Source organism: Tursiops truncatus, chromosome 2 (assembly GCF_011762595.2).
Source record: "Tursiops truncatus isolate mTurTru1 chromosome 2, mTurTru1.mat.Y, whole genome shotgun sequence".
Classification (NCBI taxonomy): Eukaryota; Metazoa; Chordata; class Mammalia; order Artiodactyla; family Delphinidae; genus Tursiops; species Tursiops truncatus.
Genome location: NC_047035.1, coordinates 112,526,954 through 112,546,555, shown reverse-complemented (window position 1 = coordinate 112,546,555; position 19,602 = coordinate 112,526,954). Strand labels below are relative to the sequence as shown.

At 36.6% G+C, this 19,602-nt stretch overlaps 1 protein-coding gene and 1 non-coding gene across 3 annotated transcripts in view; one reads left to right on the top strand and one right to left on the bottom strand.

Annotated features, from left to right (window-relative positions):
* LRRC49 (leucine rich repeat containing 49) overlaps positions 1–522 on the bottom strand; it is a 126,994-nt gene extending 126,472 nt beyond the window's left edge. Inside the window, exon 1 of one of the 2 annotated variants that reach the window (XM_073801196.1) lies at positions 31–522. In XM_073801196.1, the coding sequence (XP_073657297.1) occupies positions 31–276 (246 nt within the window). In that variant the 5' untranslated portion in view covers positions 277–522. The remainder of the gene's footprint in view (positions 1–30) is intronic. The other variant, XM_073801197.1, reaches the window with a different exon arrangement.
* Positions 25–18,698, top strand: LOC101320119 (uncharacterized). The gene is made up of 3 exons (XR_012330196.1): positions 25–136; positions 16,385–16,532; positions 16,632–18,698. It is a non-coding gene; the product is annotated as an uncharacterized protein (transcript).
* Positions 18,699–19,602: the final 904 nt, after the last annotated feature.

The window sequence follows — 19,602 nt, the reverse complement described above, 5'->3', positions numbered from 1 at the left end:
ACTTCCGGTCCGTCCCTCTTTACGGCTCACCTCAGCTGGGCCCGCGCGAAATTTGTATCCCTCTGCCTGTGGCCACCTGCTCTTAGGGGATGCTGCAGGGAGCAGGAGGATCTCCGAGAGCCGGATACTTTCCCAGGTGGGGCCGCAGTTTGGCACTTCCGCCGGCCGGAGGTGGGGGAAGGAGACAAGGCGTATGCTGAATGCGGCAGGTGTGTGCTCAGGGGGTGCTCGGCCGTGCGGAGGGCCCTCATCTCCCAACCCGGAGTCAGCTGCCATGCCTGAGGAGGACGTCTTCCACGTCCGGGAAGTCGCTGTTCCGCTTCCCCAAGGACCGGGCTGTGCGGCTGCTGTGGGACCGCTTCGTGCGGGGCCGCCGCGCCGACTGGTACGAGGGCAACGGCAGGTCGGTCATCTGCTCCGACCACTTTGCTCCCGCCTGTTTTGACGTCTCTTCGGTTATCCAGAAGAACCTGCGCTTCTCCCAGCGCCTGAGGCTCGTGGCGGGCGCCGTGCCCACCCTGCACCGGGTGTCCTCCCCGGCATCTAAGGGGTTAAGAAGAGGGAGACGGAGCGGGCGGCCCCGAGAAAGGAGGAGAGCCCCAGGCAGTCAGGCAGCCCGAGGCTGCCCCGGGGCCAGCCTGCTGTACACTCCTCTGGGCCAGGAAGAGGGCTAAAGCTTCACAGGTAAAGGGCCACCCAGGAGTCCCCCGAGGGTCGTTGGAGGACCCTGGGTCTGTGGCTAGGCTCCTCCACTTAGTGTCGTCTTGGGAAAGTCACCTCACCTCGAAGGTTTCTGTTTACTCAGTGATCTCCAAGAGCCTATTTAGCATTAACACTCTGGAATTAATAGTTTCTTCTACCTCCTCTTCCCCAAAACACACTCATTCTCTCTCTGTCTCTGTCTCTCTCTCTCGTTCTTCAGATTATAGTCGCCTTCACTCTCCGCTCCTGAGTTTTTAAATAGAAAGTGTTTAATTTGAGACAATCTCAAGGAGTGGGGTGCTTGAAACTTTCTGCATACCGTATTACATAAGCTTGAGGAATTATCAATTATACTATCAAAATGGCGGGGGAAGGGGGATACGAGATGCTGATGAAGGTGGGGCTTGCTGATAAACAATCCCTTCCCACTTCTAAACTACCTCTTGACTGACTGCCTTTAAATTAAATCGTTCCAATGAGCTGAATTTTCCTATCTTGCTCTCTTCTGCCTACTTCCTCGATACTCACAAGCATCGATTACACTTATTTTGCATCTGGTCACTACTGCCTTCTTGCCCACTTCCCATCTTAAAGAAGACTTCCCAGTCTTCTTTGAGTTAGTCAAACTTCAGCCGTATCACCATAACATAGATTAAATTATGACTCTTAATTGGATCTAAAATGTGTTCAGTTTTAGAGATAGGAAGAATTCACCAAGAAGTCAGGTGACTTGTAACTGACATTTTGGCTTTGAATATATAGAGGTATTCGTTGAATTTTAGAGCTGAAGGAAACCTAAGTTCTCATCTAGTTCAGACTCAATATTTATGCACAAGAAAGCCAGTCCAGGAGGTGAATTTCCTCAAGAGCCTTTTCTCTAGGTCTAATTGCCAGACAGAAACTCTTCTGCCATACCAACCTGCTTCCTACATTGGGGTGGATGCTTAAGACCCTTTAATGACACCCTGCAATTGTTAGGATGAAGAATAATATTATTAACACAACCTACAAGTCTCTGCATGCTATTTACCCCTGCCTGCCACACCAATCCTATCCCAGTCCACTGTCCTTATTGCTCACTGTGTACCAGTCATGCTGATCTTTTCAATTTTTGAACATACTATATTCTTTCCTACCAATAAGCCTTTTCTCCATTATTTCATGTACTGCCCCAGAATTATGCCCCTGCCATTTCCCATCATCATCAATTGAGTCCTTTTACTTTAAAAATATGCTCAAACATCCTTCCCTTTTGCTTCCCTAATTATATATTCTCATTCTTCATACACTTCATTAGCACATATACTTCAGTTGCACTCATCACAGTTGTCATGACATAATTGTATAATTTCCTTAATGTTTGTCCTCACATTAGAATGTAAGCTTTGTGAGAGTAGGGATCTTATCTGATTTGTTCACTATTGTATTGCCAGCAACTAGAACAATATTTTGCAAATTTAAGGAATTCAATAAATATTTGTGGAATGATTATGTGACTATGAGAGCAGTTTTTTTAGTACAATAGAATTTCAGTTCTCTGCCAGTTTCCCTTCTCACCAAGCTGTATACCAGTCAAGACATCTGCCTCTTCCTTGAACCATCTATCCACCATCATTGCCTAGCCAACCTTTACCCAAGCCCATATACGTACATCTATATATAGATATATATAAATATGTAGTAAAAGAGGTAAATATTAAACATGTGCCACACACACCCTTACACCATTTTTCTCACTCATAATTTTACCATCTAATCAAAAATTGTGAGAAGAAAAGCCAGGCTAATAAAACAACCAAAGATCTTATAATACAACAAAGGCTAACTATTGAGAAATCTAGAATAGATACCAACTCTGTTTTCCAATTAGTAAATATATCCAGCCAACACTTCTAACAATCCATAGTACATTAATATACATGCTGAGTTATTAGGAAACTATGTGTAGGTTTTAATAATAGTACTTTATATAAAGTTTAAAAAGTTTATTTAGACTTGAGAGCAATAAATTTTTAGCTGGTCTGGATTGAGAACCCCATTAGCATCTCTAAGAAAGTTTACTTGTGCCACCTTTCACTCCTTCCCCCACTCACTGTTTTTCTTTCCAAGACCAACTGACTAAACAGCAAATTTCCAGTCACTCTACAATATTTATTGAGGCGCTATTGTAAACACTGTTTTGGGTGTTTTGTGCTATATGTAGAGAAATAGAAGTATGAATGTAGCCTATCTTTAGGGAGCTTGAGGAAAGATTAGGGGCCACCTCCAAGGAAAAAAGGGGGTTCTGATGAGCACCATACACTGATATTTTGCTTCATATAGCTAGAATTATTGTCTCTCCGTAACTGTTAATTTTGCATCCTTGTTTTTCTAACCCAACTGTATTTTTTAAACTTTAATTCAAATATAGCAAAATACAGGAAAGTGCTTAAATCATTAAATTATCAGAAACTGAACATGTGTAACTACTATAGGTCAAAGAATTAGAACATTACTAGCAACTCAAGCCTAGCTCCTCCTCCATCCTCAAGGCAACCAAGTTTACTTTCTTTTGAATTTGATGTAAGTAGAATTGTACTGTAGGCATTTCTTGCATCGGGCCTTTTTGTTCAACATTATATTTGTAAGATTCATCCATATTGTTGCATATAGCAGTAATATGTTTGCATTACTATATAGCAGTTTATTGTACGAATATACCAAACAATTTTTTTATCTCTTCTGTTGTTGGACATTTGGGTTGTTATCATTTTGGGGCTATTAGAAGTAATCCTGCTGTAAACATCCTTCTACATGTCGTTTTCATATGTGCACAGGTTTCTGATGATATATACCTAGAATTTCTGGGACATGGTATTATATTAAACTTCAGTAAATAATACCAGATAATCTTCTAAAATAGTTGTACTAATTTACACTACTAGAAGCATAATCAGAGTTTACGTTGTTTCACATTCTTGCCTACACTTGGATTGTCGGTCTTTTACATTGAGTTTTTTGAAGGGTGTGTAATGGTGGTTTACTTTGCTTTCTCATTTCATAAATGACATTAGTAAGGGAACAACTTTTCAAATGTTAATAGAACATTTGGATAGCCTCTTTGGCGATATTCCGATTTTTCTGTTGGATTGTCTTTTTCTTGTTGATACAGAGTTCTTAATAAATTCTGTCTTCAAGTCCTTTGTCAGTTAAATATGCTTTAACTACCTTCTCCTCTTCACTCTTAATAGTGTCTTTTGATGTACTGAGCTTGAGCTTTTCTTTTTTTTTTTTTTTTTCTGTGTACTTAGTTCTTAATTTCAATGTAGGCCAACCTAACCATCTTTTTCTGTATACTTAATGCTTAAAGCATGCTACTTTGCTGTTTTCCATAAACTTACTGTTTTTAGTCTTTACATTCATATCTACAACCCATTCAGAATTGATTTTTGTGTATGAAGTGGAGTTTGTTTCATTTTTTCCTCATATAGATACCCAATTGACTCAGCATCTTTTATTGAAAAGGCTAGCATTTCCTCATTGTCCTGCAGTGTCAGCTTTGTCATAAATCAAGTTTTCATATACACATTAGTCTGTTTCGACATTTTAAAATTCTGTTCCATTTATGTTTGCCTATCTTTACACCATTATCACAATACTTTACTATAGCTTATGTTAAGAATTAATATCCAGTTGGCATATTTTTCTGACAAATGCTTATTTTCAATAATGATTGTGTTTTATGGTATTAGTTTAAATGTACTTGCTAAAATTCTTTATGCGATCTTAATCTAAACCAAAGTTGAGGTAATCAAGTAGTTTTACTTTATATGGAAGTTACTATTGAAATAAAAAATCACAGAGCAGAAGAAATAAAGCACATGGTCATTGTACAGCCCCCCCCCCCCAAAAATTAATATCCAGTTGATTAATTCCTCTTACCTTGTTCATCTTCATGGATGTCTTGGTTATTTGGGGCTCTTTAAATTTCCATATATATTTTAGGATTGGTTCATCAATTTCCACAAATTATCTGTTGGGATTTTGACTGAGAGTGCATTGAATTTTTAAATGAATGTAGGGAGAAAGAGCATATTGACAATACTGATTCTTCCAATCCATGAACATAATGTATCCCTCCATTTATTTGGGTTTTTACATTTCTCTTAAAAACATTATGGCATTCTATATAGAGGTCTTGTACAATTTCATTAGATTTGTTCCTATTTGATTTTGCTATTATAAATAGTATTATCTAAAATTTTATTTTCTATAAATGTATGTGGATAAATTGATTTTTGTTGACCTTGTAACCAGAAACCTTGTTAAACTCATTTATTAATTCTGGTAATTTGCAGATACTTTTGGACTTTCTACATGTATAAAAAGTATATGCATATAGTTTTTGATGTTTATGCTTTTGTTTCTTATTCTTCCTATTGCACTAGCTAGAACCTCCAGTACAGCGGGGGAAACAGAAGAAGTGATGGGGAATCCTTTTCTCATTCCTATTTTCAAAGGAAAAGTCATTAATATTTCACCATTTGATATGATTTTTGCTATAGTTCTTTTGGTAGCTGCTCTTACCATAAAAAGAAATGTTCCCCTCTATTCCAAGTTTTGGCTACAGATTTAAATCATAAATGATGTTGAATTTTTTCAAATGCTTTTTCTGAACCTATTAATGATCACATATTTTGCTTATATTCTGTTAATGTCATGAACTTTATTGCCTGTTTTTGACATATAGAGTCAAACTTGCATAGCTGAAGCAAACCCAGTTTGCCCAAGGTGTATTATTCCTTTAGGTATTGTTTAATTTGATTTGTTAACAGTCTATTTACAATTTTTGCATATGTGTTCATAGGCAAAATTGGTCTATACCTGTTCTTTCTTTTTTTTTTTTTTTTTTTTTTTTGCGATACGCGGGCCTCTCACTGCTGTGGCCTCTCCCGTTGCGGAGCACAGGCTCCGGACGCGCAGGCTCAGCGGCCATGGCTCACGGGCCCAGCCGCTCTGCGGCATGTGGGATCCTCCCGGACCGGGGTACGAACCCGTGTCCCCTGCATCGGTAGGCGGACTCTCAACCACTGTGCCACCAGGGAAGGCCCTATACCTGTTCTTTCTTGAAATGCCTTTTTCATGTTTTGGTTTCAAGATTATGCTGACCAGTTTGGAGTTGTCCCCTCTTTCATCATTCTCTGGAAGAGTTTATATAAATTGGCGTTATATGTCCACTAATAAATTTGATATTAATATTTTGTGGAATTCACTGAAAAAGACACCTAGTCCTGGAGTTTTCCTTATGAGAAGATTTTTTAATGATGGATTCAATTTCTTTAATAGTTATGGGGTTATTCAGAGTTTTTCTGTTTCTATATCCATTTTGATAAGTTGTATTTTTCGAAAAATTTGTCAGTTCAATCTAAATTTTTAAACATATTGACACAAAAGTGTTCATGATACAATGTCTTTTAAAATTCTTTATGATCTGTTAGTAATTTTTGTTTTTCATTCTTTTTATCGATTTTTATTAGTCTTTTCAAAGAGTGAACTCTGCCTTTTGGTCTTCTCTCTGATATTATTTTATTTTTATTTCTATTATTATTTCTTCCCCTCAAATTATTTTGTTCAGCTTTGATTTTTAATTGATACACTAGATTTATACATTACTGAGCTAAAATGATTAACATAGACCTTTTCCTATATGTTTTCACATTAAATAAACTTGTTAAAATGCGAAAACTTCACTTAAACACTAGGCTATCTTTACATATTCAGGTGTATTTCAAACAAAGGAGACCTTAAGGATAACTAACTTGCTTATGTGAAGACGAAATATTGGATTACCAAATATTTCAAATTTTGCCCAACTGCTTACATTCTTTAACAGACTTCTAGTATTTTTTTTTTTTTTTTTTTTTTTGTGGTACGCGGGCCTTTCACTGTTTTGGCCTCTCCCGTTGTGGAGCACAGGCTCCAGACGCACAGTCTCAGCGGCCACGGCTCACGGGCCCAGCCGCTCCGTGGCATGCGGGATCCTCCCGGACTGGGGCACGAACCCATGTCCCCTGCATTGGCAGGCGGACTCTCAACCACTGCGCCACCAGGGAAGCCCCTAGTATACTTTTTAATTGAAGTATAATTGACTTACAATATTATATTAGTTTTAGGTGTAGAACACAGTCGATATTTTTATAGATTAGATTCCATACAAAGTTATTATGAAGTATTGGCTGTATTGCCTGTGCTGTACATTACATCCTTGTATCTTATTTATTTATTTATTTTTGAATTTTATTTTATTTGGTTTTTTTTACAGCAGGTTCTTATTAGTCATCCATTTTTTACACATCAGTGTATACATGTCAATCCCAATCTCCCAATTCATCACACCACCACCACCACCACCCACGGCTTTCCCCCTTGGTGTCCATACGTTTGTTCTCTACATCTGTGTCTCTATTTCTGCCCTGCCAGCTGGTTTATCTGTTCCACATATATGCATATATATCCACATATATTTGTTTTTCTCTTTCTGACTTACTTCACTCTGTATGACAGTCTCTAGATCCATCCACGTCTCTACAAATGACCCAATTTCGTTCCTTTTTATGGCTGACTAATATTCCATTGTATATATGTACCACATCTTCTTTATCCATTTGATGGGCATTTAGGTTGTTTCCGTGACCTGGCTATTGTAAATAGTGCTGCAGTGAACATTGGTATGCATATATCTTTTTGAATTATAGTTTTCTCTGGGTTTATGCCCAGTAGTGGGATTGCTGGGTCATATGTTAATTCTATTTTTAGTTTTTTAAGGAACCTCCATACTGTTCTCCATAGTGGCTGTATCAATTTACATTCCCACCAACAGTACAAGAGGGTTCCATTTTCCCCACACCCTCTCCAGCATTTATTGTTTGTAGATTTTCTGATGATGCCCATGCTAACTGGTGTGAGGTGATACCTCATTGCAGTTTTGATTTGCATTTCTCTAATAATTAGTGACGTTGAGCAGCTTTTCGTGTGCCTCTTGGCCATCTGTAGGTCTTCTTTGGAGAAATGTCTATTTAGACCTTCTGCCCATTTTTTGATTGGATTGTTTGTTTTTTTAATACTGAGCTGCATGAGCTGTTTATATATTTTTGAGATTAATTCTTTATCCGTGATTCATTTGCAAATATTTTCTCCCATTCTGAGGGTTGTCTTTTCGTCTTGTTTATAGTTTGCTTTGTTGTGCAGAAGCAAAAGTTTTATTAGGTCCCATTTGTTTATTTTTGTTTTTATTTCTATTACTCTAGGAGGTGGATCAAAAAAGATCTTGCTGTGATTTATGTCAAAGAGTGTTCATCCCATGTTTTCCTCTAAGAGTTTTATAGTGTCCAGTCTTACATTTAGGTCTTTAATCCATTTGGAGTTTATTTTTGTATATGGTGTTAGGGATTGTTCTAATTTCATTCTTTTACATGTACCTGTCCAGTTTTCCCAGCACCACTTACTGAAGAGAATGTCTTTTCTCCATTGTATATCCTTGCCTCCTCTGTCATAGATTAGTTGACCATAGGTGCATGGGTTTATCTCTGGGCTGTCTATCCTGTTCCACTCATCTATATTTCTGTTTTTGTGCCAGTACCATATTGTCTTCATTACTGTAGCTTTGTAGAATAGTCTGAAGTCAGGGAGTCTGCTTCCTCCAGCTCAGTTTCTTTCCCTCAAGACTGCTTTGGCTATTTGGGGTCTTTTGTGTCTCCATACAAATTTTAAGATTTTTCGTTCTAGTTCTGTAAAAAATGCCATTGGTAATTTGATAGGGATTGCATTGAATCTGTAGATTGCTTTGGGTAGTATAGTCATTTTCACAATATTGATTCTTCCAATCCAAGAACATGGTATATCTCTCCATCTGTTGGTATCATCTTTAATTTCTTTCATCAGGGTCTATAGTTTTCTGCATACAGGTCTTTTGTCTCCCTGGGTAGGTTTATTCCTAGGTATTTTATTCTTTTTGTTGCAATGGTAAATGGGAGTGTTTCCTTCATTTCTCTTTCAGATTTTTCATCATTAGTGTATAGGAATGTAAGGGATTTCTGTGCATTAATTCTGTATCCTGCAACTTTACCAAATTCATTGATTAGCTCTAGTAGTTTTCTGGTGGCATCTTTAGGATTCTCTATGTATAGTGTCATGTCATCTGCAAACAGTGACAGTTTTACTTCTTCTTTTCCAATTTGTATTCCTTTTATTTCTTTCTCTTCTCTGATTGCCGTGGCTAGGACTTCCAAAACTATGTTGAATAATAGTGGTGAAAATGGACATCCTTGTCTTGTTCCTGAGTTTAGAGAAAATGCTTTCAGGTTTTCACCATTGAGAATGATGTTTGCTGTGGGTTTGTCATATATGGCCTTTATTACGTTGAGGTAGGTTTCCTCTATGCCCACTTTCTGGAGAGTTTTTATCATAAATGAGTGTTGAATTTTGTCAAAAGCTTTTTCTGCTTCTATTGAGTTGATCATATGGTTTTTCTTCTTCAATTTGTTAATATAGTATATCACATTGATTGAATTGCATATATTGAAGAATCCTTGCATCTCTGGGATAAATCCCACTTGATCATGGTGTATGATCCTTTTAATGTGTTGTTGGATTCTGTTTGCTAGTATTTTGTTGAGGATTTTTGCATCTATCTTCATCAGTGATATTGGTCTGTAATTTTCTTTTTTTGTAGTATCTTTGTCTGGTTTTGGTATCAGGGTGATGGTGGCCTCATAGAATGAGTTTGGGAGTGTTCCTTCCTCTGCAATTTTTTGGAAGCGTTTGAGAAGGATGGGTGTTAACTCTTCTCTAAGTGTTTGGTAGAATTCACCTTTGAAGCCATCTGGTCCTGGACTTTGTTTTTTTTGTTTTTTTGTTTTTTTAAATACATTTATTTATTTATTTATTTTGGCTGTGTTGGGTCTTCATTGCTGCACGCGGGCTTTTTCTAGTTGCGGCGAGCGGGGGCTACTCTTCGTTGCTGTGTGCAGGCTTCTTATTGTGGTGGCTTCTCTTGCTGTGGAGCACAGGCTCTAGGCACGCGGGCTTCAGTAGTTGTGGCACGTGGGCTCAGTAGTTGTGGTTCACAGGCTCTAGAGCACAAGCTCAGTAGTTGTGGTGCATGGGCTTAGTTGCTCTGCAGCATGTGGGATCTTCCTGGACCAGGGCTTGAACCCATGTTCCCAGCATTGGCAGGCGGATTCTTAACCACTGCACCACCAGGGAAGCCCAATGTTGCTAATTTATTGATATGGTTATGTTTACTAAAAAAATTAAAAGCAGTTGAACTTTTAAAACTGATTATCGTGTGTAATCCTCTGGGTTGTTCTTTCAGAGTTATTTTCATATTGGCCCCTTGCTCTTTATTTCATTGTCCTCCTCATAAGTCTTCATGATCTCAGCCTCTGTAGTCCAGCAGCATAGCCTCAGTGTCTCTGTTCCCATTCTAGTTCATCCTGACTGGACTTTGTTTGTTGGAAGATTTTTAATCACAGTTTCAATTTTACTACTTGTGATTCGTCTGTTCATATTTTCTATTTCTTCCCGGTTCAGTCTTGGAAGCTTATAGCTTTCTAAGAATTTGTCCATTTCTTCCAGGTTGTCCATTTTATTGGCATAGAGTTACTTGTAGTAGTCTCTTAGGATGCTTTGTATTTCTGCAGTGTCTGTTGTAACTTCTCCTTTTTCATTTCTAATTTTATTGATTTGAGTCCTCTCCCTCTTGTTCTTGATGAATCTGGCTAATGGTTTATCAATTTTGTTTTTCTTCTCAAAGAACCAGCTTGTAGTTTTATTGATCTTTGCTATTGTTTTCTTTGTTTCTATTTCATTTATTTCTTCTCTGATCTTTATGATTTCTTTCCTTCTGCTAACTTTGGGTTTTGTTTGTTCTTCTTTCTCTAGTTCCTTCAGGTGTAAGGTTAGATTGTTTATTTGAGATTTTTCTTATTTCTTGAGGTAGGCTCATATAGCTATGAACTTGCCTCTTCGAACTGCTTTTGCCGCATCCCATAGGTTTTGGAACATCGTGTTTTCATTGTCATTTGTCTCTAGGTATTTTTTTATTTCCCTTTGATTTCTTCAGTGATCTCTTGTTTATTTAGTAACGTATTGTTTAGCCTCCATGTGTTTGTGTTTTTTACGTTTTTTCCCCTGTAATTGATTTCTAATCCCATAGCGTTGCAGTCAGAAAAGATGCTTGATATGATTTTAATTTTCTTAAATTTACTGAGGCTTGATTTGTGACCCAAGTTGTGATCTGTCCTGGAGAATGTTCCATGTGCACTTGAGGCGAAAGTGTAATCTGCTGTTTTTGGATGGAATGTCCTATAAATATCAATTAAATCTATCTGGTCTATTGTGTCATTTAACGCTTGTTTTTCCTTATTAATTTTCTGTTTGGATGATCTGTCCATTGGTGTAAGTGAGGTGTTAAAGTCCCCCACTATTATTGTGTTGCTGTCGATTTCCTCTTTTATAGCTGTTAGCAGTTGCCTTATGTATTGAGGTGCTCCTGTGTTGGGTGCATATATATTTATAATTGTTATATCTTTTCTTGGATTGATCCCTTGATCATTATGTAGTGTCCTTCCTTGTCTCTTGTAACACTTTTTATTTTAAAGTCTATTTTATCTGATATGAGTATTGCTACTCCAGCTTTCTTTTGATTTCCATTTGCATGGAATATCTTTTTCCATCCCCTCACTTTCAGTCTGTATGTGTCCCTAGGTCTGAAGTGGGTCTCTTGTAGACAGCATATATATGGGTCTTGTTTTTGTATCCATTCAGTGAGCCTGTGTCTTTGGTTGGAGCATTTAATCCATTCACGTTTAAGGTAATTATCGATATGTATGTTCTTATTAACATTTTCTTAATTGTTTTGGGGTTTTTTTTTTGCGGTATGCAAGCCTCTCACTGCTATGGCCTCTCCCATTGCGGAGCACAGGCTCCGGACGTGCAGGCCCAGCGGCCATGGCTTACGGGCCCAGCCGCTCCACAGCGTGTGAGATCTTCCCAGAACAGGGCACAAACCTGCGTCCCCTACATCGGCAGGCGGACTCTCAACCACTGCACCACCAGGGAAGCCCTTGGGTTTGTTTTTGTAGGTCCTTTTCTTCTCTTGTGTTTCCCACTTAGAGAAGTTCCTTTAGCATTTGTTGTAGAGCTGGTTTGGTGGTGCTGAAATCTCTTAGCTTTTGCTTGTCTGTAAAGCTTTTGATTTCTCCATCGAATCTGACTGAGATCCTTGCCAGGTAGAGTAATCTTGGTTGTAGGTTCTTCCCTTTCATCACTTTAAATATGTCATGCCACTCCCTTCTGGCTCGTAGAGTTTCTGCTGAGAAATCAGCTGTTCACCGTATGGGAGTTCCCTTGTATGTTGTCATTTTTACCTTTCTGTTTTCAATAACTTTTCTTTGTCTTTAATTTTTGCCAATTTGATTACTATGTGTCTCAGCATGTTTCTCCTTGGGTTTATCCTGTATGGGACTCGCTGTGCTTCCTGGACTTGGGTGGCTATTTCCTTTCCCGTGTTAGGGAAGTTTTCGACTATGATCTCTTCAGATATTTTCTCGGGTCCATTCTCTCTCTCTTCTCCTTCTGGGACCCCTATAATGCGAATGTTGTTGCATTTAATGTTGTCCCAGAGGTCTCTTAGGCTGTCTTCATTTCTTTTCATTCTTTTTTCTTTATTCTGTTCCACAGCAGTGAATTCCACCATGCTGTCTTCCAGGTCACTTATCTGTTCTTCTGCCTCAGTTATTCTGCTATTGATTCCTTCTAGTGTATTTTTCATTTCAGTTATTGTGTTGTTCATCTCTGTTTGTTTCTTCTTTAATTCTTCCAGATCTTTGTTAAACATTTCTTGCACCTTCTCGATCTTTGCCTCCATTCTTTTTCTAAGGTCCTGGATCATCTTTACTATCATTATTCTGAATTCTTTTTCTGGAAGGTTGCCTATCTCCACTTCATTTAGTTGTTTTTCTGGGGTTTTATCTTGTTCTTTCATCTGGTACATAGCCCTCTGCCTTTTCATCTTGTCTGTCTTTCTGTGAATGTGATTTTTGTTCCACAGGCTGCAGGATTGTAGTTCTTCTTGCTTCTGCTGTCCGCCCTCTTTATCTTATTTATGTTATTCCCAATAGTTTGTACCTCTTAATCCCCTCTCCCTATTTTGCCCCTCCCTCCACCTCTCTCCCCACTGGTAACTGCTGGTCTGCTCTCTGTATCTGTGAGTCTGTTTCAGTTTTGTTATATTCCTTCATTTGTTTTATTTTTAGGCTCCACATATAAATGAAAATATACAGTATTTGTCTTTCTCTGTCTGACTTATTTCCCTAAGAATAATACCCTCAGGGTCATTCATGTTGTTTCAAATGGCAAGATTTTATTCTTTTTTATGGCTGAGTAATTTATATGCCACATCTTCCTTATCCGTTCTTCTGTTGATGGACCCTTAGGTTGCTTCCATGTCTTAGCTATTTTAAATAATGCTGCTATGAACATTGAGCTGCATATTAAAAGATTTCCAGTATTTTTCTTTAATTTTTTAAGGCTTTATTTTTTTAGAAAAGTTTTAGGTTCACAGCAAAATTGAGGGGAAGATGGATTACCCAATTACCCCCTGCGCCCACACATGCATAGCCTTCTCCATTATCAACATCCCCCACCAGAGTGGTACATTTGTTACAACTGATGAGCCTACACTGACACATCGTTATAACTCAAAGTCCATTGTCATTTACATTACAGTTCACTCTCTCATCTCTCTACTTTTTCAATTTTTATTTACCATTCTTTCTTTAACTTCTTGAGTATCAAATTGGATCATTGATTTCCAGAATTTTCATAGTGAATGGCAGATGGGACAGCTAAGTTTGACATACTTATTTCCCAAATGTAGAATTCAGTAGAGTTTATTGTTTGAGGGAACACTCCTGAAATGAAGATACATTAGAAATATCTTGTGAAATAATTTTTTGAATGGTGTTAAAATTGCAGTCTAAATTAAGACTAGTTAATTTTTTCTATACTATTATGTACATTTAAGACTATAAATGCCCTTCTAAGTGTGACATTAACTGAATCCCACAAGTTTTAGATTTTGAATATTTTTATTATTATTTAGTGTAAAATATCTTCTAATTTCCACTGTAATTTTATCATGGGTTACTTAGAAGTGTATTTAAAAATTTCCAAAGATGCAGGTATTTTGTAGTTATATTTTTGTTATAGACTTCTAGGTCAGTTACACTGTGGCCAGAGAATATACAGCATATGGGTTTTTTTTTTTTTTTTTTTTGGCGGTACGCGGGCCTCTCACTGTTGTGGCCTCTCTCGTTGCGGAGCACAGGCTCCAGACGCGCAGGCTTAGCGGCCATGGCTCACGGGTCCAGCCACTCCGCGGCATGTGGGATCCTCCCGGACCGGGTCACGAACCTGTGTCCCCTGCATCGGCAGGCAGACTCTCAACCACTGCACCACCAGGGAAGCCCCAGCATATGGGTTTATTTTGAAATTTATTGAAACTGTATTAGGCCTAACGTAGGTTAGTTTTTATAAATGTTCCATGTGTACTTGAGGTGAATGTGTGTTCTGCAGTTGGATACAATTCTCCATATATGTCTATTAATCATGTTGTTTAAATTTCTTATATCCCTATGGAATCTTTGCCTGCCTATTAGTTACTGAGAGAGGTGTGTTAAAAATCTTCTACCTTAGTTTTTAATTTACATATTTAGTCTTCTAACAATTTTTGTGTTATATATTTTGAAGCTGTGTTATTATATAGCACCAATATAGCAGCACCAGCTTTCTGTAGGTTAGTGTTAGCATATTAGATCTTTTTTACACCCTTTTATTTCAATCTTTGTGTTTCCTTAAGAGTTTAAGCCTTACTGTGTCTTACGGTTGCCCCTTTGAAGACAATGTATCTTTTTTTCCTCTGGCTCCTAAGTTTTTCTCATTGTTTTCCAGTTTTACTGTAATATGCAAAGATATGGTTTCCTTTGTTTTTATTTTAGTGAATATGTTTAGTACTTTTGTAAAACCATGTCTTAATGCCTTGTATTCATTTTGGTAAATTCTCAGATGTTATTTGTTCAAATATTGTTTCTGTCCCATTTTCTTTCTTTTCCTTTGGGACTACAACTGATATTATATATTATGCTTTTTAGTCTTTTCTGCTATACCTCTTATGACCTTTTCTATAGCCTTCATCCTTTGGTTTTTCTCTGCCTCATTCTAAAAATTTTCTTTTGCTTCAGGTTCTAGTTGATTAATACATATCTGGAAATTCTGTTTGTTAAATTTTTAATATAAAGAAGTAATCGTGTATGTACACAAAAATTTTTGTTCAAAGATTTCTAATATTATGGATTGTTTTAATAAATTACAGTATATCTGTACAATAGATTGTATGCAGCCATAAAAATTATATGTAGAATATTTAATAACATAGAAACATGATGTATTAAAGAGGAAAACAAGATTATAAAACATATGTTCCCAATTTTTAAAAATACATAGAAAAAGACAAAAATGATACCAAAATATGAAGTTGTTAGCTATGAATGATGGGATTACGGCTTATTTTTTTTTCTTTTTGCTTCTCTGTATGGTGCAAATTTTCCTCAGTGATACAATGTATTACTGTTATAAAAGGAACAAAAGTTATTTTTTAAAGGCTGAATAAATTCCTAAAACTCCATTTTATCAGGAGTACATCTGTTTTGTAAAGAAATATATACTTATTCTAGACCTTTATAATGCTTGGCTTAAAAGTAGAAGTAGATTAGCTGTCAAAATTAATCATAACTATAAACACAAAGATAAAGACTTCAATTTTTATTTAAATCCTCAAAAATGTTAGGTGTAATTCTTCATGTTACAAAGGGACTCTTCACAAAAGTTTCTTCATAAAGTTTCTTTAACTTGGGCATTCATAGCCTGTGTTACAGCAACCAAGGATGCTTGCTAAAAATTTTTTTCAGTGGTCTAGGTAAAATTACAAAGTACTTTTTTCATTTCTCTATCACTTATTTTTTATTCCCACACACCCTCTTACATTTTCCAGATATCTTTTCTTAGCCTCTTCCACATAATTTCCAGGTACTCAGTCTTACATTACCTTCTGAATATCCAAATTCTCCTCCTTTCTACCTCTTACTTCTCCCATAAATCAAAATTTCCATTTCACGTTGTAACTTCTCTCAGGAAAGCATAAAAACATTAAAGCATATTATCTTAAATTATTTCTCTGTCATGTATAAAGGACTGATGATTAGGTTTTCTAGAATGATGCTACTGCTTTGCTATGATATACTTAATACTATTATAATCATTTAATACTAGTAGTATTATCTCTTCCAGCTGTTGATTTAGGGAAAATTCAATGGGTTGTCAGCAAATAGCTTAATAGCATATAGATTTCTGCTTGACCAGAATGCTTAGAAATAGACTTAGAAATAGTAAAGGACAGTATGGCAGACTTCTTAACTACTTGGACTATGGAGCCAGCTTGCCTGGGTTCAAATTCCAGCCTTCCTAATATGTGACCTTGAAAAGTATTATCTATACTCTTTCACTGTTTATAACTTTTAGGAGATAAAACCATATAAAGAAGGCCTTACCTTCAGTATAATTCTCCTCTGATTTATATTTTTAGATTGCACATGAAAATCAAGTTATACAAACACAAGTCCATGCTGATAATCTATCTAATGATGTCACTTCAGTACCTACTCACTGTGAGGAAGGCCCAGTGCACAAAAGTACACAAATATCTCTGAAGAGACCCCCTCACTACAGTGTGGGTAAGTTTTGACTTTTCAGTTGATTGATCAATTGAATTGGACTTTTGTGTATGAAAAGCAAATTCTAACTCATAGGTAATTGTGTTTATTCTCCTTCAGGTATTCAGGCCAAAGTGAAAGTGTTTGGAACACGACTATGTAATGCAACTACTCAGACTGATGAATTGTGGTCTAGAACGTCCTCTCTCTTTGACTCTTACTCCAGTGACTCAGAAACAGATGAGGACTGGAATATCAAGAGTGAACAGAGTGATTTGTCTTACATAGCTGTACAGGTAAAAGAAGAGACCTGTTAGCGCAACATCAAATGATTTGATGTGCTCTAGGTTTTCAAATCTTTGCTCACATAATTATCTCTTTGCTCTTGTAAATCTTTCACCTCAAGATAACTTGACAGTTGAGTATGCAGAATTTGTTTAGCTCTAAGGCAAAAATTTGCCTGTCTGTCAAGATAATAAAGGTAGTCCCGCCCACACCTCCCCACCCCCCACTTTCACCTATTTTTCTTTTTTCTTTTTATACTTTTGGTGCAAATCAAGTCATAAAAGAAAACCACAGTAGCAGCATTGCCAGATCAAGATTAAGCATTGACTATTTAAGCTTAGTTCAGAAGCAACGCTCATATGGGACTTACTTGACACTCACGAGTTAGAATGTCACTGTTGTAAGTAACTTGAAGGTGAAGAGCATAACTGAGCACAGCTAGGTCTGGTACGACTAAATGATTTGAGGGTAGAGCCAGGACATTTATCCTTGATTATTATTTTCTATTATTTCTATTATTTTTTAGTCTGTCCAGTTGTAATACTATTACATCTATGAATCAGTCCCTGTGAGCATTTCTGGTGAAGCTATGTCATTTACAGAAAAATTTCAAAGGGAATCAATTTAAATAGAGATAGAATTTCATATCCTTAGATTACCTTTATAATGAAATCCGTTTGCATCAGTTCCTGTTACATCAAATTAATTAGTTTGATTAATTTAGATAGACGTTATTAACATCATGCAAAAAGAAGTATTACATTTCTAACATATCCCCATTTTAGAAATTAGGTTTTCTGCTACCAATACCACTTTGGGAAATAAGCATGTGAAACTTAGCTGCCCCATCTGCCATTCACCAGGAAAATTTCTGTGGCAGTTTGGTACCATGAAGTAATTTATTACAATAGTTTCTGAGAAGCTTATTATAACTCTGATCTTGGATTGGAAATAATAAAAGTAAATGTCCATTTTACATCTCACATGTCCTGTTAGTTCTGCATGATTGGAAGAACTTACATGGATTTTATCCTCAAAGGTTTAAATAATACACCAAAGTGATTTTCTTCCAAAGCTAATTTCATGTCTGACTTAATTTGAACAGTATAATTTTAATTAAAAAAGCAATAAAATAAAGTATTAATAGAAGTTGTAAGCCTGAACAATGATTACGTAAACACATAGCATTATTATTATTATTGCTGGTTTGGCTTGAATTTAAGATAACTATTTGATGTTTTAAGAGAATGTTATGTTTTAAAATTAAGCATATAAATCTTCTGGAACTAAATGTTATCGGAGGGGGGTGGGGGGGTAACTGTTTTCCCTTGAGCTCTGAAACAGTGTATCTCCTTAATCCAAATCATAATGAATGTTATATGCCCATTCATCCCCAAATTTCACTGCCATGGGTTTACTTCACTTCTATATGTTAAACAACTTTGACAGCCATAACAGCACTTTGTGTTCCTTTTTTACTAATAAGTTAATTTTATTTTTCCTATCAATTGAAAATTTAGATTTGGTTGGTTGATTCAGATGATTTTATAATGAATTGTGTAATGTTTCACTGCCCTAAAGTAAAATGAAATACTGGCTTTATTTTATTTTATTTTATCTATTTTTTTTAACATGTCAATGCTTTTTTTCCAGTTTTATTGAGATATAATTGGCATATAGCACTGTATAAGTTTAAGGTGTAAAGCATAATGTTTGACATATATATCATGAAATGTTTACCACAGTAAGTTTAGAGATTATCCATCAGCTCATATAGATATAAAATTAAAGAAATAGAAAAAAATTTTTTCCTTGTGATGAGAACTCTTAGGATTTACTCTCTTAACAACTTTCATGTATAACATACAGCAGTGCTAATTATATTTATCATGTTGTACACTGTATCCCTAGTACTTATTTATCTGGTAAGTGAAAGTTTGTACCTTTTGACCACCTGCATCCAATTCCCCCTCCCCTAGCCAGGCTCCTCCAATAACCACAAATCTGGTCTCTTCTTCTGTGTTTTTTGTTTGTTTTTGAAGTATAATTGACCTCCAACATTATGTTAGTTCCTGTTACTCAACATAGTGATTCCATACTTCGCTATATTTCAAAATGATCACCAGGATAAGTCTAGTTACCATCTGTCACCAAACCAAAGATATTACGTAATTATTGACTGTATTCCCCACACCATGCATTTCATACCCTTGACTTATTTTGCAACTGGGAGTTTGTTCCTCTTAATCTCCCTCACCCAGTTCTCTCCTTCCCCCACCACATTCTCCCCTCTGGCAACCACCTGTTTGTTCTCTGTATCTATAATTCTGTTTCTGTTTTGTTACGTTTGTTCATTTGTTTTATTTTTAGATTCCACATATAAGTGAAGTCATACAGTATTTGTCTTTCTCTGTTTAATTTATTGCACTTAGCATAATACCCCCTAGGTCTATCCATGTTGCTGAAAATGGCAAGATTTCATTCTTTTTTATGGCCAAGCATATCCATTGTGTGTGTATGTGTGTGTGTACCACATTTTCTTCATTCATCTATTAATGGATAATGCTGCAATGAATATAGGCGTGCATATATCTTTTTTAATTAGTGTTTTTGTTTTCTTCAGATAAATAGCCAAGAGTAGAATTGCTGGATCATATGGTAGTTCTATTTTTAATTTTTTGAGGAATCTCCATATTGTTCTCCACAGTGGCTGCACCAATTTACATTCCCATCAACAGTGCATGAAGGTTCCCTTTTCTCCACATCCTCACCAATATTTGTTATTTGTTGTCTTTTTGGTAATAGC